The sequence below is a fragment of the Amphibalanus amphitrite genome, unplaced genomic scaffold, assembly GCF_019059575.1.
Source record: "Amphibalanus amphitrite isolate SeventyFive unplaced genomic scaffold, NRLGWU_Aamphi_draft 001138F_arrow, whole genome shotgun sequence".
In the NCBI taxonomy this organism is placed as follows: domain Eukaryota; kingdom Metazoa; phylum Arthropoda; class Thecostraca; order Balanomorpha; family Balanidae; genus Amphibalanus; species Amphibalanus amphitrite.
The window spans coordinates 175754-199032 of NW_024882632.1; the positions used below are offsets into that span (position 1 = coordinate 175754).

Sequence of the window (23279 nt, forward strand, 5' to 3'; positions counted from 1 at the left end):
AATTTGAGCTAGAAGTTGGCGGAAGAATAAGGAAAGGCGTCGTTACGAGGTAGGGAGACTGACATTCAGTTTTAACGCCTCAGGTCAAACAGTGATCTCTGGGGTCAAGTCAACTGCCACAAAGAAGATGTTAATTTTTGTTGAGTACCATCGCCAAAAAATGGGCATAAAACCGCGACTTTGATACCCTCGTGTGCTTCATGCCAAAGGCGCGTCAAATGATGTACATACCTACTTCTGTATGAGAGAGTCAGTCTAGGATGTTGACCTCAGTTCAAGGTTAGGTCAATCAAGCCACAATCCTGGCCCAAGGAAGTGACTTTGAATATCTGTGGTTTTGCGAATCTTTCCGGGTCCATTCGTGGCATTCTTGCATGGTTAGCCAGCTTAACTGGATCGCGAATCTTTGACGGAAAACTCTAATGGCCTTATTGGTGTCATATATGACGTCACACATGTTCAACGATTCATGTCATACGTTAAGCACTAAGCTTGCAAACATTTGCAAAGGTGTATGGAATCACATTTCCTCGTGCTATAGATAGTCTCAAATCATCATCATGTAGTGCCAAATAATTGTTTATGTACTATGTAGGTACTTCCCCATGGTCGTGCGCACGTACCTAAGGACACGCGACCGACCTGACCTGGCGTGACCTTTTAAAACTCCGAGAAATACAATTTGTGAGTGCTCGGGAGGTAAATGTGTCCTTTCCATTTCATCTCCCTGCCAAAGATTCCCTGTGATCATAAGCCCCAGCTCTCCTTTTGCCTTTTGCTCGACGGGACCCATAGGCCGAGTTGCCTCTTATCCCGATGACCAGCTTAGGTGAGGTAGAGACTAGTCGGCGTTTAGGCAATTATTATTGATTGGTCCAACGGTAAATGCAATCGGAAAACGGCTTTCGGACAGTAACAATCGCTATTTATATCGATTTTTTTTTACAAATAAGTTTGACTTTTTTACCAAAGTGGGATTGGCGGTTAACGGTGTGTTTCATGACGTTCAAATCAGTTGTAACTAGCATTTTGCGAGCTCGTTACGATTGCCACGCCGTCTCACGCAGACAGGGCCGTTTATCGCGCCTGTCGCAGTTCCGACTCCGGCCGATAGATGGCTCTGAGGCGGTGGGCCGCGGGCGGCGCTCCCCGCCGGCGGCGGTCAGCCGGCCGGCCCGGGCCACGCCGCCGCCGCCACCGCCGCCGCCCCAGTGCCGCGCGAGTGGGGAGGAGTGGTGAGTGTTAGTCGCGGCCCGGCTGTGCTCCAGGGGACGGTCAGTGCTCCTCTGTGGCGGGACTACAGGGCTCTGCTGCCCCGCACAGTGCCATAAGACAGCAGCGGGAGGCGCACCGACCCGAGCTCGTGTGAATGGACGAGGACGCACCGCCAACCCTATTCGGTGAGTCTCTGTGTCGCGCAGCAAATGGACATAAGATATCACTCACACTGCCCTTGTGGCACCCTTTAACTCCCCTTCCCGCCAATAATCAATTATCAGTTTGTTCACTTGGTGGGTGGGGTGGGACTTGGTCGCTTATGAGCTTTTTTTTTTTAAGAGTACCTGTGTCGATTTTTTTTTTATTTTTTATATATATATATTTTTATTTCAACATTACATAGCTGTGTGTCCGTAGCGGAATTGTGCACACGTTGCACCACACCACACACTACACACATGTACACACGTACACATCATACATAGTATACCCTTAATTTAAAAAAAAACATAACATCAACATGACTAAAAACATTATTAAAATTATGCAGCCCACCTGGCCCGGCCGGGCGGTGATTAACCCCCGGCATTCACCGCCCGACCCCGGGGAGATCTGGGGGATACCCCCCCCCCCCGGCCGGGGAGATCTGGGGGATACCTCCCCGGCGCTCCAGGCGGGCCGCCCCCCTCCCCCCCCCCCCGCATCGCCGCGCATTTCTGCGAGGCGGTGTCCCAGTCCAACGGCCCGGCCCGACAGTCACGGCGCCGGCTGGCCGGGAGGGCGGGGGCCATGCGCAAAGCGCATATCCCTACTCCTAAACCTACTCCTACTCCTACTCGCTTATCAACGCCTCTTTCGCCCGCTCCCATTTATCCTCAAAGTGTTTCCGATCACCCTTACACACCGCAATCATTCTTTCCAGCTCTCGGTCAGCACAAAGCCACCTGATCACTTCATCCAGGTTCAACCTCTCCCTATTTCCAATAACCATTTTACCTACTATAACTACATGATTAAAGAGGGTCGTCTTACCCAGGCCCAGTAGCACAGTCTTCGCATTAAATTCAGAACCTTCTTGCATAATTCGATTTGTAAGCATCCAATTTTTAATAGATTCCCAGAAAATCTGAACAACGGGGCAAAACCAAAATTTGTGTTCAATGCTATCTTCTACTTCGTAACACCTCTTACAATTTATAGATTCAACCACTCCAATCCGATGTAGCAATCGTTGAGTAGCACATGTTCTTGTAATTATTTTATATTGCGCACTGCGATAACGCATAAAAATCGAGGCTAATTTGTTATTGGTATAAACTTCACTCCATGCGACCTCCCTAAACATCGCACTCCACTTACATTCCCATTTATGTGCATGGCTTTTAATCTGTTTCTGCATCAACTTCCAATAAATGTGTTTTGATCCTTGTGATTTGGAAACTATAAAAGACAAGCATGGGTCTATAAGAGGTCCAATTAGCTTAGTTTTGTTGGCTGTCTTCCAGGTTCTCGGTAAACTATTCACCAGACAATCATAGTCAAATTGCACACCTTCTATTCCATATTGAATTTTCATCTCCTCAAATGACATAATATTACCGTCTGCGTTCAGTAAATCGTTCAAATAATGTATCCCCTTAGAATACCACTCGTTGATTCTGCTAGTGCAAAATTTGCTTAAGTCAGAATACCAAAGCGTGCTTGCGGCCATTTCATCTAATGAGTAATCTCCATATGCATCTTTTAAGTCTGCTACTGCTTCCATAACCTCGCACCAGAAACGACTATATGACACCCGTCTACTGAAATTTCGCAAAGACACTGCATTTCTATCCCAGATGCAATTCTTCTGACCTATTTTACTTTCAAAAATTTGTATCCACTGGCTATCAGACTGCAACATTCGCCTAACCCACGCAATTTTCAACGACTTAAGGTACAGCCCTCAGCAGACTGCGTGGTAGGTATTCTTTTTCCGACAAAACTGATAATAATTCAAAAGTCATGTTATCAGTCGGTCGAAACTCACTGCAAATAGATGCGCCATGCTCCACTCCTTCGATAGGGCCTATCAATAAACAAAGCATACGCCTTGTGCGGCAACAAAATGTAAAAGTTCGTTTTGGTGGCAAATCTAAACTTTTGGGTTTTGTTGCTAAACTGGATGGAAAATGCATACGATGATAATGCCAATCTAAGCTGCGGAGTCTCGCGCATCTTGCTGTTACGATTTCCGAGTGCCCGATAGCATAGTGTTCGCGTTATTCTCGGTTTTGTCGAAAAAAGAATACCTACCACGCAGTCTGCAGAGGGCTGTACAGGTTGACGTCTATCATTCCAGCTCCTCCATATTCTATCGGTTGTACAAGACTCTTCCTACTTATCTTATCTCGCTTCCCGTTCCATACAAAATTGAATAGAATCGTATTTAACTCTTTCAAAAAATCAGGCGATGGATTCGGTAGTGCCGCGAATAAATGTGTCAGTTTAGGTATTATTAGACTTTTTATTACACATATTTTCCCGTATATGGTTAGGTATCTTTTCTGCCAGTCTTTAATAGTCGCATGAATTTCTCCCTTTTTCCTTTCAAAGTTATTATTGGTCATTTTCTGGATATCATTTTCGTAAATGATTCCAAGAACCTTTATCTGTTTCGTCCATTTAATCGGAAGTTCTTCACAGATCTTTGCTTTATTCTGTACATCATAACCTACCCACATAGCCTCGGTTTTAGTTATATTCGGGCGCAATCCAGAGAACTTCGCGAACACTCCTAGGTCATGAAAAAGGCATCTGCAGCTGTTGACAGAGCCATCTAAGAAAAAGAGGGTATCATCCGCATAACATGATACTTTGTTCTCTACGTCACCTATTGCAATTCCACGAATATTCTTGTTTTGCCTCACAAGTGAAGCTAAACACTCAATGGCCAACAAGAAAATATAAGGACTTACAGGGTCCCCCTGTCTACAGGATCTAAGCAGTTTAACTTTGTTAGACAAATGTCCATTGTATATAATTCTTGCATATGTCCCCTCATTCATCAAATGAAACCATCTAATGGATTCTGCAGGGAAGTTATACTTATCCAGAGCGGCGCTAATAAATTTCCAGCTTAGTGTGTTGAACGCCCCTTCAATATCCAGACTCAAAAAGATCCCGGAACGTCCTTCATGTTCGAAATACGTCATGATATCACTCATCAACCGCGTATTGTCTCCGATAAATCGACCTTTAATGAACCCAGTCTGTGCTGGATCTACTAACTTCCCTACCACTTGTTTGTATCTATTTGCTATACAAGCGGATAAAATTTTATAACTTGTGTTCAAGAGCGTAATAGGTCGATATGAATTGATCAGGTTCCTGGGTTTCCCACCCTTCGGTATCAAAGTTATGATACCTTCTCTTAATGACGGTGGCATGACTCGTGACGTGAAGCAAGACGACAACATCCTCATCACAATAAATTTTAGATCTATCCAAAAGAATTTATAAAACTCTGCTGGAAACCCGTCACTACCTGGCGACTTATTGTTTTTCATTGCATAAAGGGCGTGTCCAGCCTCCTTCAATGTCAACGCTACTTTAATATGGTCTATATCGACCTTAGTAAGTTTTTGAAGTTCTACACAGTTCAAAAATTCAAGCGGATCGTCTTCCGTGTCGTGTGACCGAAACATCTCGCTGAAATGACGCTCTACCACGCTAAGAATTTCATTTTGATTTTGAACTGTCTCGCCATCATCTGTCTGCAAACACGGTATTAATTTGCTAACGTAATTGCGTTTTTCCAGACCCAAGAAATACTTGGTCGATCTCTCCCCTTCTTCAAACCATTGCACCCTAGATCGGGTTATGTTCCCACTCATCAAAATTTGTCTATGCTCTTCTAGTTTTCCCTGAGCATCCGCCAGTTCACTAGCCGTTTCACGGTTAGGATTACTATTCATTGTTTGCTCAAGTTGAGATACTGCAAGTTCTAATACCATTCCCTCTCTTCTGTAATGTTTTGCCTTTTTAATTCCATAAGTTATAGTTTCTGTTCTGAGATTTAAAATTAGCACCTCAAACAAAAGCGAATCACTTATAGTGAATTGCACGTCACTGAAATATTCAGTACTTATAACTGACTGCAGAAATTCATGCGAGTATACGGGTAAGGCATAGTCTATGATTGTATTTACTATAGTTCGCTTTATTAAAGTGGAGTATTCTTGATCCCGCAATAAAGAACAATTAAACTTAAATAAACCTCTTCCTCTATCTTGGTTCGCGAAGTTCAGCGTTAAACAAACCATAGAATGGTCGGTTCTATAACCTGGAACAATAGTAGCCTCAACTGTCACCGCACACAGTTCCTCTGATATAACAAAGAAATCAAGTCTGGCCTGTTTGATCTCGGGATTGATAACACGCCATGTATATTGCCTTTCGTCAGGATTACGCCTCCTGTATATATCTACCAGGTTTCTCTTTTTAAGAATTTCCAAAACTTTGCCTCTCGCTCTAGGGTGATTACTGCGCCTATACCCGTACGTATCTAGTCCCTGATCCATAACTAAATTCCAATCACCAGCAATAATAATTGGGAGATCGTTATAGTCTTCAAGTATTCTATCTATGTTGCTGAAAAACATTGGATTGTCCGTATTTGGCGCATAAATGTTCACCACGATAAGCTGGTACACTTTATCAATAGTAATTTTTGCTATTATAAAGTTTCCATCTCTATCATATGTCACATTACTGTACTCAACTTCAACTCCGTGAGTCAATATCGCGACCCCTCTAGCATTATGTGTGTATGGCGCTATTAAAATGTCTTTACCCCAACTATTTCTGAATTCGTTCTGTTTGTCAGCTTTGCAGTGTATATCCTGAAGAAGAAGAATATTATATCCATCTTTCCTTAATTTATTGAACACATCTCTACGTTTTCTGAAATCTGCTAAGCCCCTGCAATTTAGCGAGCAAAACTTCAAATTACTACTTCCCATAATTACTGTCTGAGGTCCAAGCTGTGCCACTGACCCTGGGCGCATCGCCCCTGATCTCTCTTACATATAGCGTTACTATCCTTAATTCTACCGCCTTCTAATAGGCAACAACAACACAATGAAATGAACTGTTCGATACACACATTTAATACAACGTTGCCGCCTAAGTCAAAACAGCAACACAAAGTACTGAACAGTACGAGATGCTTACTTAACATCGCGTTGCCACGTACGACTAAACTAAATGCTGACTTCTTAAAGTACACTTCAAGGTAAAACAGCGCTGCCGTCGCATTAGTGCCGCACCCCGCCGCGATGTACCGACAATGATGCTGGCTATCAGGTGACCTTATCCAGTTATCCATATCAATTATCATCGTGTTGATCGTTCTTCACTGTTCTGACCTGCCCTAATCACACTTACTGTGACCTCGCGGGGGCCCCAGGAACTGTCGGATGTCCGCTCCTTGCCGCCGGCGGAGGTTGGACATCGGCTCGCCACCCCGGCGTCTGTCCGTCCGCGCGGCTGGACGGCGCTCCGGTTCGCCAAGTTCAGGCTCGAGCTCGCGCCTGCTGTGACCCTGCTGTTGAACAGCAGACGCGCGAACATGAGTTGCAGATCGGTCTTCCTGGGCCTCGTTGCAGTCTCGTGGTCTGTCCTGTTGCATTGGACTGGCGGTTGCCATGGTGGCTGACACGGTTCTCCTGGTTGTTGGTTCCGGCGACTGTATGGTTTGGCCGTCACCGTCACCGCCATCTCGGGCCTCGCGTCCCGCCACCTGGTGGCTGGCTCGGCGGCTCCCGTCGGCGTGTGAGTCGGCGTGAGAGCTGGCTGGAGTGTGCATCTCGAGCTCCTGGGAAGCTGGAGACGCCGAGCCAGCAGCCCGCCGTGGCTGGTCCTCCTGGTCCGCCTGTCCCGTCGGCACGCTGCTGTGCTGCTGGCTGCCGGCAGACGGGGCTGCGGCTCCGTTTCGGCCGATGAAACTGATCAGCCTCCGCAGCTCCTCCTCACCGCGCACAGGGCGCGGGCGCTCGCCTTGGCTCACCACGACAAATACGGTGCCGCTCCTGGTGAGAACTGTGGCGATTTTCTTTTCCCTCTTCATGAGCGAGAGCTCATTGAAGATGGTCAGCCGTTGTTTGGTCAGACTCTCCCTGATGTACAGGCCTGTCCCCCGCAGTTTTGTTTTATTGCGGAACAGAATGTCTCTATCTGACCCAGGCCTGGAAGTTACGAACCGCACCCTGATCTGCCTGTCTTCTCGGTGAACTTCGCTGATCTGGTCCATGTCTATCTGGAACTCCAGTAGCTGCGCCAGCATGGCAGACAGCATCTGTGGCGTGTTCTCTCTGCCGTTCCTGGGGCGGCGAGGGACGGCGGGGCCGGAGAAAATCAGCCAGTCCATCATCTTGCTCTGCTGAATGTCGTCCAGCTCCGACTCCAGTGTGCAGAGGCGCTTGGCACAGCGGAGAAAGTCCTGTTCAGCCTGCTCCGCCCGCTTTTCAACTGTTACGAGACGTTTACTCAGCGTTTCATTGACGGTTAAGGCGAATGATAAGGAATTCTCCAGTGCTGTCATTCTCTCCTCAGTACATCGCTTGATTTCTTCCGTGATACATTTCCGACTGTCTTGATTTTCAGCTCTGATGAATTTCTTCAGGTCTGCGATCACACTATCTCCTGTGTCGGGCCCAGTCGTGCTGTCCTCTTCTAACAGCTCCACATCGTCCTCTTCATTTCCGTCCGTGCGCCTGGTTTTTGCGGCCTCCTTGAGCAATGGGCTGACATTTTTCCGCTTCGGTTTTCCCATCGCGGAGCCGTGACCAGTAGCTGAGCTTCCTCGACCTCTCAGCAGGTGTCGCTACCGTCCGCTCCTGCTGACGACCGCCAAGGTTCAGCTACAATCCCTTCTCAACAGGTGTCGCTACCGTCCGTTCCGGCTGACGTGCGTGCGCGCGTGGCCGTGTCCCAGCAGTGTCGTGAGCTGATGCTGTGGTGATGTCACGCCAGGTCGGCCAATCAGCTGCTCTGAATCCGGAGGTATGACGTCATACTTCCGTCCACTCGAGCAGCGGGACGGTAATGGCGGCGATTCTAGCGGGGTCACCCTCAAAACGCAACACCGACTCTACGGCCTATGTCGGGAGCGTACGGTTTCCAACTGAAATAGAGCGATGCACTGACATCCAACGAATATCACTGCGGGTTCTGGCAACACTGAAAAAGCTAGTTCCTTCAAAATAAGGCAGAAAGCGTGAGCGGTCTGACCGCCGCCCGTCAGGTCGTGACGTCACCGTACTCCTGGTCGCTTATGAGCTTCGTCAATTATTGACAGGTACATACAGTCACACTTGTGTCATTGACATTGAACTGCCTAAAGATAGGGTTTAACATGAGCTGCATAATCAATTTGAATTGGCCTTTTACAGCGGTAAGCTATCTGACTGACCAACTGAAACGGAACCTTTAGTTAGGCACCCGATGGCATAAAACATTGATGAACAGTCGACGCCTCTCCCCAGCCGCAGCGCGATGTGGCATATACGCTGTCGGTCAGCACTCAGACATCTTCGCAAGGACCATGTGCCATGGTATCGCAAACTGAGAGGCGTAATGTAGGCAGGGGATACGGTGTGAGATATTTAACGTAGGGTAAGGAGAGGTAACTTCGTGAAAAAATACAAATATTCCTCCAAAGCCAACATTTTGCGTTGGCATGCAAAGGCTGAAGCATGTCTAGCACGACCATTTCATTGCACGCACACGCTATGTTCCTTCTTAGTTCGTTTTATCTTTAGTGGATTTTTTCGCAAATTGCATTTTAAAAAGACGTTTTTGCTCCTAACTTCGTACGCAGGGTCATAACTTCGTGAATTGTCTTTGGATGGTAATAAACAGGCGTTTGTCTTGGGATACCGTAGAAGCGAGAAGGTTTGCTGAATTAAGCCTCTTTCAGCAGCCGTCAGCGGCAGCGCATCTCGCATGTTGTCTTCAGACCATAACTGATGCCATTAAACACGCGTGCACTGCGTATTTTTTCTTTCAGCTCCACGAAGCAGCTTTGTCAATAACCGTACAATACTGCTCAGTCTTACCGATCTAGCGAACTGTCCCTTTCATCTGAACGAAATACGATCCTGATAACTAAAGATTTAGGAGCTCCGTAAATCATATCTTTTCTCACGCAATGATGTCGGCCAGAATACCAACCTGCGTCAGCACGTGTCAGCGCTAGCCTTCCTTTGACTTATTTCATATTGATGCATTAGCGTAATGCTGTAGATCATAGGATACATAAACAGTTACCAGATGCGTGGCGCATTACGCGATTCATGGACCATTTGCATTGGCTGAAAAAAAAAACATTCGCTCGCGTCTGAACTGAATACTGATCGATATACCAAGAGCAGCCCTATTGCCCCAACCCGGTGGCTCCCTAGCATGTTGAATAGAGGTGCTCGGACCCACAGATTCCCTCAACATGTCATTGATTGTTTGGATAAACGCCTCCCCGCAGCACCGATTACTGAGTGCTACAATTGTATGGGAAATGAAGATGATGAGTACTGAGTAACCTTAAAAGGATTACAGACACAGTTCTGAACCTTCCAAACATTTCAGTATGAACGAAGACATGGCTTAACCGCACCTCGCTGGAGGGGGGGGGGAGGAGCCAGAGCTTGTCCCCTCCCGGTTTTCGCCAACAAATAATTATTTGTTAATGTTAAGTAGATTTGTTAATAATAATTAGAATTAATTCTAAACGTGTTAACCCGCGCCGGGCCGGTGCTCTGAGATTCCGCGCCTTGCCGGGGGGGGGGGGGGGGGGTGTCTGAACACCCCTCTTCTAACTCGGCTCCTGGGCCACGTAACGACACGCGGTAAGCGGCAATCGAAAGAACGTCCAAAATAAGGACGAAAACACTTCGGTCATGTTTTGGGTCAGGTCCAAGGTCAGGTCACCAGAGGTCACCAAAGGTCAAATGTCCACTATTTCAACATTTTGGAAACTGCCAACGGCTATCTCGGGAACCGATAGAGCTACAGCGCCGCGGAAAAGCGCATTCGATAGCCCTTTCACAGACCTTTCTGAGCAATGTTCTCAGATTTGACCTCAGATCAACGGTTTAGCCTCCAGAGGGCATAAACTCCAAAAATAGCCGTTTTATGAAAAAAACGTTTTTTTCGGCAATAATTTTTGACTCAAAAGAGCCACGACATTACTTTTGCCACCATCGTGTTCTTCTCGTTGAGACGCGTCGAATGAACTATAATTTGACCTTGAAAGGTCAACTTGAAAATTTGACCTCAGGTCAAGGTCATGACCTGACCGGAAAAGGTCATGTTGCATATCAGTCGATCCGCAACGTCGATCCGAACACATCTAAGGCGTTTTCAGCGCTCTAGCACGTCTCTATCGGAAGTTATTAGCGAAAAACTGTTAGATTCTGTTCGTGACCTGAGATGACCTGGGGGACATAACGAGGGGTCACAGTTGCCATTTTCCGGTTCAGTATGTCCATTTTACTTACATCTCGATGTTTGAGAGTGTCTAGAATAGCGTTCGTGCAAAACAGACGCTTTTCAATTTTCTCCCATTGACTTATAACCCGCGCGGGGCTGGGGTCTCCAGCCGAACGCGCGGGGCTGGGGGGGGGGGGGTAAATTTAACCCCCCCGTTATCTCCCGAACTAATGGTCCGATTGGGAAAATTCAAACGTTCAATCGAAAGATCTCATCACGAAGAACTAAAAACATGTACTTAATTTAAAGTTTGAGGTCAAGGTCAAGGTCAGGTCAAGGGTACAAATTGCAAGTTCCTACAGTATCGGCCTTGCACCGTAGTTGCCGAAGATTGTAGTCATGGACTTAGACTGATTGCCCAAAACGTGTTCTTAGGCTACCAAGACAATATTCGTTGCATACAATATCATTCAGAGGTCAAGGTCAAGGTCAGGTCAGGTCAGGTCAGGTCAGGTCAGGTCACCAAAAACAAAATATAGAAAAGGGCATGTGCGACACATGTTTTATGGGTCATTTTACTCATAAAATTCAATAGGCACACTCAATAAGTGATATGGACCACCTCTGGATGAATTTCAGGTTGAGGTTAGGTCAAGGTCAGGTCAAGTGAGGTCAAATTTTGAAGTTGGTTGTTTAGGTCTAAAAAGGTGTCTATCTGATGCAGTTTTTTCACGGCGAATCGAATGGTGCTATTTTTGTTTCCGTACGAGGTCTAGAACTTCAAAAAAAAAAAAAAATTTTCAAAATTTTTGTGTGTCGTGACGTCATAAAATTTTGAATAACTCCCACATTTTTGAACTGATTCTTCTAAAAATTGGTATGTAGGTGCATATAGACCACTCCTCTGACATGTATTCCGGTTTTTTCGATACACTCAAAATTTTGGATTTTGTAATTATTTTCCCAAAAGTCAGTTTTTTGAAGAAAAAAAATTGGGCCAAAATCCAAAATTTTCAAAAAAAAGAGATAGCCATTTGATAGACAAAGTAGAATTACGTATAACCTTTTTTGTAACGTCTTGATTTCTTTAAAAATGAAGATGTTAGCGGCGTTTGAAACTTTGCCGTTTTTGAGGCGAAAATGGCGAACATGACGTCACTAAAAGGTCAATTTCTCAAAAACTTCCGACGGATTTCGCCCAAATTTTTAGGGAACGTGTCAAATTGATGTAAGAAAAGGTACTGAAAGTTTGGCGGCGCTGTGCGCCGCCGTTTTTGAGATATTGCAAAAATTCGCGAGGGGGGGGGGGGGTAAAATTTATCCCCCCCAGCCCCGCGCGGGTTAATGGAGAGGTTGCAAAATTGACCTGACCTTAGGTCACCGATATCAAAATTCCGAGATGTACATTTTATAGATAATGTTGCTCTAATCAAACGCTGAAAGTTTCAAGGCAATCGATCAATCGGTGTAGCTATGACGAGCATTCTTATTTTTTCTGAGGTGAGGTCACTTGGCGTGACCTGGTGACCTGACCTAAGGTGACCTGGGTCTGAAATTTTCACAACATGTGCGGAAAAGATGCACGAACAGGTGTGCCAAAAGGAGCGCCGCCGTTTTTGAGATATCTGCGAAAAACCGCAGGGGGGTGTTCAAACACCCCCCCGGCCCGGCGCGGGCTAACCCTATTAGTGGCAGGGGGTTGTTTTTATCCACCCCTCAGGTTTTTCGGGAATATCTCCGAAACCGCTAAAGCTACGATGCTGAAATTTTCTGACTTTTCCTAAAACTAAATTGGGCACATTCCCTGAAAATTTCAAGCTCATAACTTTACCAGGGGCGGCTCCAGAGCACTGGGAATTGGGGGGTCCTATTCGTGAAGCGAGTCATTTGGGCGAAGATCACGATGCTGCACCAGTTTTACGAACAGTGAATGAAAGGTATCATGTGATAACATATACAAAGCTATTGTGCATCCTCTTTTGACACGTTTTTGCTATAATAGGCGGATCCAGGCGTCCAAAAAGGGGGGTCATTTTTTACCTCCCAACATAGGTGCCCTGACACCGCCTATGCATGACCAATACAATTTTAGTCGTTCTCTCATAAGAAAATTGTAACATAACAAGACCATTGCCACCCTTTTTAAAAACAGTACCAACAAAAACCTTATTTACTATACTTTTTGTGTACCCCCAATCTCAATGATCTGTATCCGCCTATGATTTTTGAAAATGCATATTTTTAGGATCCATGTGAATTCCTGGTTCATTCTCTATCGATCGGCAAAAGTTGCGTTAAGATTGGTTCAGAAACCTGGCCGTGATAAACAGTCTAAAATGTATCTGCAATTTGCCCGTTTTTACCCCCCTCTACCCCCCTATTGACATTTTTTAATTTTTTTTTTTTAGAAATGTAGATCTCGTTGAGTGAAATCGAATGCCGTTTGAATTTTGAAAATCGGCCCGTTAGATCTCGAGATATCAAGGGGGGGGGGGGGGTCGTAAACAGCCCCCCTGCCACTAATAGCAGGGGGGAGGTAGTCAGGAGCCAGGGTAGCCAGGAGCCTGCCACTAATAGGGTTAAGCCAGGGACGTCAAGCTTTCACATGCATCAATTTGACATAATCTATGAAAGTTTGCACAAAATCTGTCGGAAAGGTTTCGAGAAAAGATGTTTTAGTCTGGTTTTAGTGACATCGTGTCTCTTTAAAAACTGCAAAACCTCAAACGGCTCTTACCTACATTTTCGGTTCTTAAGGAATCAAGAAGTAAAATATAACATCAATGCATATGAATTTTCTTTGACTCTGAAATGGCTGTTTCGTTTTTTTTTTTGGGTGGGGTGGGGGAGGAAATCGTTATAAAATACAACATTTTGATTTTATCAAAATTGCATAAGATTAAGTTATTGACATTGCTGATCCAGTATGGTTCTGAATCCGTGCATTTTAAAAGTTCGGCAGGTCCCGTTATGTCTGGCGGCTTGGTGCCGCCGCGCGTGGTGTGCGCTCTTAGCAGCCGTCTGTGTCATGACCGGGTGACGCCGTGCCCGGTCGCCGGCGGTGCGTGCTGCAGCGCCCTGTCGGCGCCTCTGATGACCGCTGACCGGCCTGCACGGCCACTGGAGGAGCAACGGGGCACTGCCCGGCCGCTAGATACACACTACACACAGCCGCGCGGTGTTCGGGCCCGCCGGGCACCGCCGACCGCCGCCCCCGGCTACACACCACATGTAACACACGGTCGATTGCGACTTCAGACCAGATCTGGACGGTGACGCGAGCGCTGCCACTGGCCGTAGGCCATCTTCACTGGGAGCTGAAGTAGGCAGCGAGAAGACCTCGTCTGCAGCATCTCGCTCAGGTGGCCATCAAAAGCCGCGTCTTTAAAGCGTCAAACGTAGCGCAATGTCAGTCTGTGACTCCGTCGCGAGCCACGTGACGCAGTTATTACTGAACGCCCGTGGCTACTACAGACTACAGCACGCAATAAAGTATATGCTTGGTATATGCGCTCAAATCATTTCGTGCGGTGCGACTTGCCGTCGAAGCGTGGCGTGAAGACGTGAGACGTTGAGACGCGTTTTCGCCGCGTATAAGACGTGTAGCATTTTTGGCATGAGACGTGAAGTGTTTTCGCAGTGAGATAGCGCCTTCGCCATGAGACGCGTAGTGTTTTCACAGGGGTGACTTTGCTCAAGCTACATCTTATCTGTTCTCTGACTCAGTCCCTGCAGAGGGTATATTGTAATGCGTTTTTAACCCGCGCGGGGCTGGGGTCTCCAGCCGAACGCGCGGGGCTGGGGGGGGGGGGGTAAATTTTACCCCCCCCTGTTATCTCCCGAACTAATGGTCCGATTTGGAAAATTCAAACGCCAATCGAAAGCTCTCATCACGAACTACTAAAAACATGTACTTAATTTAAAGTTTGAGGTCAAGGTCAAGGTCAGGTCAAGGGTACAAATTGCAAGTTTCTACAGTATCGGCCTTGCACCGTAGTTGCCGAAGAATGGAGTCATGGACTGAGACTGATCGCCCAAAACGTGTTAGGCTACCAAGACAAGATTCGTTGCATACAATATCATTCAGAGGTCAAGGTCAAGGTCAGGTCAGGTCAGGTCAGGTCACCAAAAAACAAAATATAGAAAAGGGCATGTACGATACATGTTTTATGGGTCATTTTACTCATAGAATTCAATAGGCACACTCAATAAGTGATATGGACCACCTCTGGATGAATTTCAGGTCGAGGTCAGGTCAAGGTCAGGTCAAGTGAGGTCAAATTTTGAAGTTGGTTGTTAAGGCCTAAAAAGGTGTCTATCTGATGCAGTTTTTCACGGCGAATCGAATGGTGCTATCTTTGTTTCCGTACGAGGTCTAGAACTTCCAAAAAATTCATTTTTCAAAAAAATTGTGTGTCGTGACGTCATAAAATTTTGAATAACTCCCACATTTTTGAACCGATTCTTCTAAAATTTGGTATGTAGGTGCACATAGACCACTTCTCTGACATATATTCCGGTTTTTTCGATAGACTCAAAATTTTGGATTTTATAATGATTTTCCCAAAAAAGTCAGTTTTTTGAAAAAATTTAGGCCAAAATCCAAAATCTTCAAAAAACCGAGATAGCCATTTGATAGACAAAGTAAAATTACGTATAACCTTTTTTGTTACGTCTTGATTCCTTTAAAAATGATGATGTTAGCGGCGTTTGAACTTTTGCCGTTTTTGAGGCGAAAATGGCGAACATGACGTCACTAAAACGTCAATTTGTCAAAAATTTTCCGACGGATTTCGCTCAAATTTTCAGGGAACGTGTCAAATTGATGTAAAAAAAGGTACTGAAAGTTTGGCGGCGCTGCGCGCCGCCGTTTTTGAGATATCGCAAAAATTCGCGAGGGGGGGGGGGTAAAATTTACCCCCCCCCCAGCCCCGCGCGGGTTAAGATAAGTGACCGACTCTTACTCTTTGTTAGCGGCTTCATGTTGTCACTGTGTTTTGAGTTCAGATCCCTATACTGGCTTAAGAACCATTTGTGTTATGACATTCCCAATGTTGGTAAATAACCAGCCCAAATAAATATGACATGGCTGTGGGTTACATCGAACCCCTGGATCAGTTATGCGTACCCTCTCGCGCGCGGGTCGGTCCAAAAGACCCTTCGTCAGTCTGCTGTGGTGCCCGTGCCGCCACCTACTGAGGGTGACTCCGGCTCTGCTCAGAGCAGTGCCGGACATAGCCTGTGCCGGCTCCCCGCCACTGCACCGGCCAGCAGCCCAGAGTAAGCAGTAAGCACCCACCAAGCCAAACAAACGTCGGACCGGGCCGGCGCCGCGGGTCAGGCGGTGCGCTCACGAGGGGTCGCCGGCCCCAGGGCCGCAGTGGCCGGGCCGCGGTCACTCGCGGAGGGCGTGAGGGCAGGCGCACGTTTAGACTCACTCGCGGCAAACTATGGATGGATGTTACTGCTGAATTTACTGCCCAGAACCTCTCATCCCGTGCACAGCTATGCACCATTAGAGGAAGGTCAGAATTGTGATGCGAGTTCAAAGGCGGACCCCAGAGTGTTTACTGTTCGTTTTTGCTGGGTGAGAACGGTGCTCAGAATTCGGACCGTGGAGCAGCTCTGTATACCAAGCAGCGCTGAGCGCGGCGGATACGGCCGTGCTCGCCACTAAGCGATGCGCTATCGACTGTGGCGGGCACGATAAACGCGCCCAGATCCGTTGAATATAGAAGTGACGTAGGACTGTTACATAATGCATTGTTTTGATAGTGGATATTTGTTTGCCTAAAACACGTTGTTTTCTTTTCCAAACAATGTTTTACGCTAGGGGTGGTATAACGTTTTTTGATGTGCCTCTGCCTTGACAAGACTAGACTAAAATTAACATTGCTTGTTGTCATCGTAAGGCAGGCAGGAAATGCAAACTGCAAAGTAGAAATCGCTAATTTTTAGGACGGTGCGTTCCAATGACTGTAAAGTTGTAAGCTCATCTTAACAGTCCCTCGGTTGGTTTTTCACCACCATTTTGCCGCCTGTCTGCTTCGCTCAGTCTGTCCTACCGTCCCTACCCTCTCGGCCTAGTCCTGTCTCAGTCCCCAGTCTGCTCAGCCCTCAGCCTGCCACCCTCCGTCCCGACCGAACCCTCTGTCGCCGTGCACTGTTTGTCGGCCGGTCCCCTGCCGTCTGTCACTGGGTCACAGCTCGCTGGCCACTCCCGGCGACCAAAGGTCAGTGGTCCTCTCTCCGCACCGCAGACGCCAGGGAACGAGCCAGCGCTCTCAGTTGATAGGCAGCGTCTCGAACTGGGCGTCTGCCCGGCGACCGTACCGGTCAACGGGTCGCACAATCCACTCTTACTGCAGCAGGCTACAGGACGCGAGATTAGGTGTTCAGCTGGGGGCGACACTGCTGGACAGGGTTTCAATAACAAATAACTGGCGTTATCTTTAGTTAATCCCGTAACGCTTCGGCATCGTATGCTCCATACTCATGTGTTGGCTGTTTATCGGCCGGCCGTCTCTCTCTCCCTTATATCCCATTCACCTTCCAGGCGATCGTTAGCGAGAGGAGACGGTCGACGAGGTAAGGAAATGAAGGTAAGTAAAACCAACGCAGATGGTTGGAGGGGTGGGTGGAGGAAACGTGCTCAGCAGCGACCGCTGTTGGTCCGCTTCACTCGCCCGGGCCGCGTTGAGTGGACCTGAGCCGTCCCGCTCACGGCCGGCCCGCTGGCATGACGTCACGAACCCTCCGGCGAGGTCAGGTCGGTTCACCGCTCGACAGTGCCGGCCAGCGTGGCTCTAGAGGTCAACCGCGGATACGCGTTTGAGCAAGGATGCGACGTTACCATTAACTGGCATATACTTGAACTGGGACACATGACATTCTGGCACTTATGATGACGGTCTCGCCACTGCCTGCACTGCCTGACACGTGAGATGATCATACGGGTAGGCGGGCGGCGGTCACTGAAACGAGGTCAGAGTGAGACGTTACTGCCGTGAAAATGATTATACCCACTTCCGTTGTGGATATCGTGGCAAAGGGCATTATTACTTTACTAATGGGCCACGGCGAGGATGTCCCATTTAATCTAACCATTAAGTACGGCGACCCGTAGTTGTTTCTGTACATATACAGCCCAGGAGCCCCTATTCTAACCATCTGCCCTATTGAGTGCCCAGTAGTAATTGTGTGCAGGAATATCAACCGCGGGTCCCAATTCAGTGTATAGGAGCAACTGATGGCTTCTGTATATGTGTTCTGATAGTTTATTGTGGTTCCCTGGAAGACTGGAAGGGTGCTGACACATTTTACTGAGCTTTTGCACGAATTGTACCGGCCAGCTGGCAGGATGGATTCCAGCTCAGCGTGCAGTAGGTATTCGAATGCAGGCGGCCAAATGGCCGAGCGAGGCGTGCCGCCGCCGGGCCAATGGCGCCTGACGGGCTATCAGTGACTCGATCACCGGGCGAGGTGGCCCGGCGCCCCGGACGGCGCTCGGCGCGCCCCGCGCCCCCTCCAACATCCGGTGCCGGCGCACGCCGTGGAGCCGGGCCGCCACTCCGCCCGGCACGTCTCACAGTATAGGGTGACGCGGCGCCCTGCCCCGGGCTGCGCGGCCGCACGCCTTCCGCGGAGTGAGCAAATGCACTGCCACGGCCGCCGGCTGGCGTTCACTCCGCGCTCCTGTCGCGGCGGCGCGTGGCTGGGTCGGATTACACGCGGGAGCGCTGGTCCACTCCAGTGTATGTGACCCAGTGCCTTTGGCCGCGGCGGCTACCTGCCGGACGCCGGTGTTTGTTGATCGGAACAGGCCCCGGGACCAGTTACATCAGCCGCGTGCAGTTACCACGCCCAACTCGGAGACGGCTCCTCTTTATCATGTCCGATTGCAGCATGTTTAGCGGTAATGTCGTCAGCTTTTTGTCGATGTTTGTGACCATCAAACCTTCATATTCGGCATGCCTGCTCACAACGCCCCTTCCCAGAAACCTCCCTGTCGATGTCGTTTTCTTCCAGAAACCCGTCTTCCGAGTATGAGTGAAACCTCACAGTTGGAGTCGGGAGCCCAGTGGGCCATGTTTCCTGACGTGTCGTCTCTGCAGCACTCCAGTGGACTGTGCTGCCGGTCACTGATGACGTGCTCTCTGTTGCCGACAGGGTCGTCACCCCGGCTGGACTGTCTGCTGGACATCTGGGACTCGCTCGTCCTGCGGAGCCGAGCGTGTCGCGCGGAGGAGCTGCGGACGGAGCCGGCGGCGGGGCCGGAGAGGGTGGTGCAGAGTGACACGAGCAGAGGTGCGGAACTGTGTGCCGGTGACGTGTCGGCGGCGCCCGGCTCCCCCGGCAGTCGGCTGGACTCCCCCAGACGCGGCGGGAGCAGCAGTCAGTGCGGCGACCCCCGTACCCCAGCGGTGGACAGCGTGGTGAGCACGGCGTCCGTCCAGATCTCTGCTCTCCCGGGGGACGCGAGACGCGGCCTCTCCGTCCGGGAGAACACCCGAACTGTGCGGCTCCCGTCAGTGCCGACCGCGGCGCCCACGTGCAGTGAAGTGAGCGCGGTAGCCGCATCGATGGCGATAGGCGACGCCGACCGCGCGGACTGGGAGATCTCTGTGACAGCCACAGCGAGGGTCACGCGCCGACCGGCCTCTCTGGCGGTCCCGCTGTCTGAGCCCCTGTCCCAACCCTCCTGCTCGCCCTGCTGTCAGTCACGGTGCTCCCCATCGTCAGAGCTCGGCTCCACGCACCCGTCCAAGACTCTGGCGTCGCCGCTGTCCACGCTGTCAGCGCCCACCACGGACAGCGGCATCTGCGAGACGCCCTCGGAGGAGGCGTGCTCGTCGTTTGAGCTCTCCATCACGGGTGAGAGTAGCCTGTCGGCCGGCGGCGACAGCACCGGGGACGAGGCGGCGCGCGGCCTGTCGGAGCGGCCGCGGCCGGCGGCGGGCCGCGAGCGGCGCGCGCCGCGCTGGAGGACCGCTGAGCTGAGGCAGCGGCCGCTCTCCGTGGTCAGCACGGCCTCCTCCTCGTCCTCGTCTGGTGGCGGCTCGCTGCCGCGCTCCCTGGTGCGGCGGCGACCGGCGCGCGGCGCCGCCAGAGATGTCACAGGTGAGCTGGGGGGAGATACCACAGGTGAACAGGGAGATATCACACTTCACAGGTGAACGGGGAGGCTGTCATGGGTGAACGGGAGAGACAGCACAGGTGAACAGGGGAGATGTCACAGGTGAGGGGGAGATAACGTTGGTGAATGTGGGGCCAGCGGGGAGGCTGGGGACGGGGAGAGATGTCAAGAGGAAGGCATGAACGATCCTCTGCCATAGCGCTGCTGATTGATACCTGCTGCTTCAGTTCCCACATCCCTCGGCCTCCGCAGTGCCGGCCGTCCTACAAATAAATGTCACTACTCTGGATATATGACACCGGCTCATTTATCAGTGTCGACACATTCCAACACACGCTATGTTCAGTGTCTCTCATAGAAAGAAGCGCACACGACGACCGTCTCATACAGACGGCATATCGGTGATGGTAAGTCGACTTTAGAGGTGGACACGAAGCAAACTAGTTAAATGGAAAGCCGGACCAACCATCCGCCACATACGTACAGCTGCGGAACTAATTGAAACGTTTTTATAAAATGACGTTTTATTTGATATATTATAATCTATAGGTATGTAAGTAATTTATGAGATATATGGAAAATGTTCGTTGTGAGTTTTCTTGTGCTCAAACATTGACCTGTATTAGCTCTTTTATAATTGATTGTATTGTATGTTTCATTTTATGAGCTGTAGCATATAGGTATGGTTTCAGTTGATGTTTTATACCTACGTAAATGTCAAATGCCCGGTGGGCTTGAACAGAATTAACGCACGGCGAACGGCACAGCAACGAATCTCTGGATTCAAACACAACATGGACGATGGGCACGACCGATAAACTTGTCCGATAGACACATCCGATAGACACGTCTGATAGACACGTCTGTGAACACGATAGATGATCGTCATAGCCTAATTTCAACACGATAGCCTAATTTCAGACCTGTTACTGGATGCTTCCTTCAATTGTTAGCGGCATTGCAACTTTATTTTCAAAGCTGTTATTCAATTCATTTTGACATTGTATCGCGTGTCATTACCGTTCAAAACCAGAGTCGGTCTTTCGTGACTGGGGGATTGTGACTGTGGCGGACCTGTGACTGTGTGACTGTGACTGTGTGACTGTGACTGTGTGACTGTGACTGTGTGACTGTGACTGTGTGACTGTGACTGTGTGACTGTGACTGTGTGACTGTGACTGTGTGACTGTGACTGTGTGACTGTGTGACTGTGTGACTGTGACTGTGACTGTGTGACTGTGACTGTGTGACTGTGACTGTGTGACTGTGACTGTGGGACTGTGTGACTGTGTGACTGTGTGACTGTGACTGTGTGACTGTGTGACTGTGTGACTGTGACTGTGTGACTGTGACTGTGTGACTGTGTGACTGTGACTGTGTGACTGTGACTGTGTGACTGTGACTGTGTGACTGTGTGACTGTGACTGTGTGACTGTGACTGTGACTGTGACTGTATGACTGTGTGACTGTGACTGTGTGACTGTGTGACTGTGTGACTGTGTGACTGTGTGACTGTGTGACTGTGACTGTGTGACTGTGACTGTGTGACTGTGACTGTGACTGTATGACTGTGTAACTGTGTGACTGTGACTGCTACTGACCGGTGACTGCGCCGCTCCGCCGCAGACTCGGCCGGGAACCCTTTGGCGGTCGGCGGCGGCGGCGGTCTGGCGCGCACCCAGTCCCTTCAGCTGGACGGCTGCGTCACCCAGGCCGACCGCGTGGTGGCCGAGATCCTTCACACGGAGGCGGCCTACGTCAGCGATCTGCGAGAGGTGCTGGAGGTGAGCCACCACAGCGCGGTCACCAGGAGGTCACTGACGGGTCACAGAGGGGTCACTAACGGGTCACCGATGGGTCACCTGGGTCACTGACGGGTCACAGACGGGTCACCAGGGGGTCACTGACGGGTCACCAGGGGGTCACCGATGGGTCACCAGGGGGTCACTGACGGGTCACCAGGGGGTCACTGACGGGTCACCGATGGGTCACCTGGGTCACTGACGGGTCACAGACGGGTCACCAGGGGGTCACAGACGGGTCACAGACGGGTCATCGGGCACGGGCCAGAGTGGCGGCCGGGCCGGGACGACTGGATGTCAGGCGGCTTTTTTCAGCTCAAAACGACATAAAACACGGAATCCGAAATGCTTTGCTATAGAGGTTAGAAACGGTAAGACTTTGGGGTCTCACGCCAGGCTACGACTCCAGAGGTCATGGGCAGGCCCAACGGCTGCGCTACACTGGCCCTGGGATCACTCCGTACCATAAAATAAACACTATGGACAGGCTGTCCAAAACCGAGCGTCAGCCGGTGTTTGATCGGAGACGGTATTTACAAATAACTGCTCCGTCTATGTAGCCGCCAGAGTGAAGAAAACGCAAAACACTTTATCCTTTGGCCGGGCATATAGTTACTGGTATACGCAGCCATCCTCTTGGGTTGACACTAGTACTTACACCGACGTCTGTCATATTCGGTACTGGTATTCGGTACTCCTGGCATTCGTTGTGACTGGTACCTGGAGATGTTTCTGCTCCATTTGTCGTTGTCCATTATCCATGGGGCAGCCTTTTTGTGTCCCAGACCGCCCTGGGACGGACCGCTGTCCTTGAAGGGTTGAACCGCCGCCGGCCACCCCTCGTCCGACTGCGAGTCGAAACCGATCGACCGGCGGCGCTGCGACCTTGGACGATCGTCCCTCGTTGTGTCAGGCCTCTGTTCCATCTCACTGATCAGTGGTAAGGGACACTAGTTTCAGAGATGCAAATGTCTCCCTAAAATCAGACCCACCAGGAATCAGTGCCAGCGCTAGAACTTTGTGATATATTCTAACTAGTAACTACGCATTGGTCCCTGGATTGGGGTCAGAGCTCTCCAGTCGTTCAGTCATTATGTTTCTTATCTATCTTAAACCGCTTTTGTTTGGGAGATGGAAATGATCTTGAAACGGAAGTTGGGCAGCCCATCAAATGCAGTGATTTATAGTGAATGACCTTTCCCTGCTATTTTCAGTGGTATTGTTCAGTTTCATTCGCAAATTGACGAAGGATATTCAATAGTTTCTAAATTGTTGAAAGGGACAAAACTTATGAGTTCCGATGTGAAAGTGTTCTCTCCTTTAATCATATACCTTCCACATCCTAAAGGTCATAATATGCAACCCGTTTTGATTTAACAAATGTGGTAAGGTAGGTAACAGATTCTCTGATATCGCAAGGTCGAGATTCACTCACATACCTACTGTTTGATGTAATCCAACCTAGCTTGATGCCTAAAACGAACGACGCTTGTATCTGTTTACGCAACTTACTTTATGATTAATTGATATCTCATTAGTTTACTAAGCTTGATAACTCCCATTACTAATTAGCCACTAATAAATCAGTTAGAACGAATGATTCATGAAACGAATCAGTGAACTTCTACATCCGTCAATCCATATTTATGTGTTTA

At 49.2% G+C, this 23279-nt stretch overlaps 1 protein-coding gene across 1 annotated transcript; it reads left to right on the plus strand.

Annotated features, from left to right (window-relative positions):
• The first annotated feature begins 1210 nt into the window (after nucleotides 1-1210).
• On the plus strand, nucleotides 1211-21696 carry LOC122370505. Its single transcript, XM_043346156.1, has 3 exons — nucleotides 1211-1400; nucleotides 18856-19806; nucleotides 21449-21696. The coding sequence occupies exons 1-3, from the start codon at nucleotides 1370-1372 to the stop codon at nucleotides 21694-21696; spliced, it is 1230 nt and encodes a 409-aa protein (XP_043202091.1). The 5' UTR covers nucleotides 1211-1369.
• The last annotated feature ends 1583 nt before the right edge of the window (nucleotides 21697-23279 follow it).

Bases quoted from the DNA above. Each gene is read 5' to 3' on its own strand.
- LOC122370505 (XM_043346156.1), top strand. From the start codon at position 1,370: ATGGACGAGGACGCACCGCCAACCCTATTCG. The intron at 1,401-18,855 runs GTGAGTCTCTGT...TGTTGCCGACAG, and splicing joins CGCACCGCCAACCCTATTCG to GGTCGTCACCCCGGCTGGAC. The intron at 19,807-21,448 runs GTGAGCTGGGGG...GCTCCGCCGCAG, and splicing joins CGCCGCCAGAGATGTCACAG to ACTCGGCCGGGAACCCTTTG.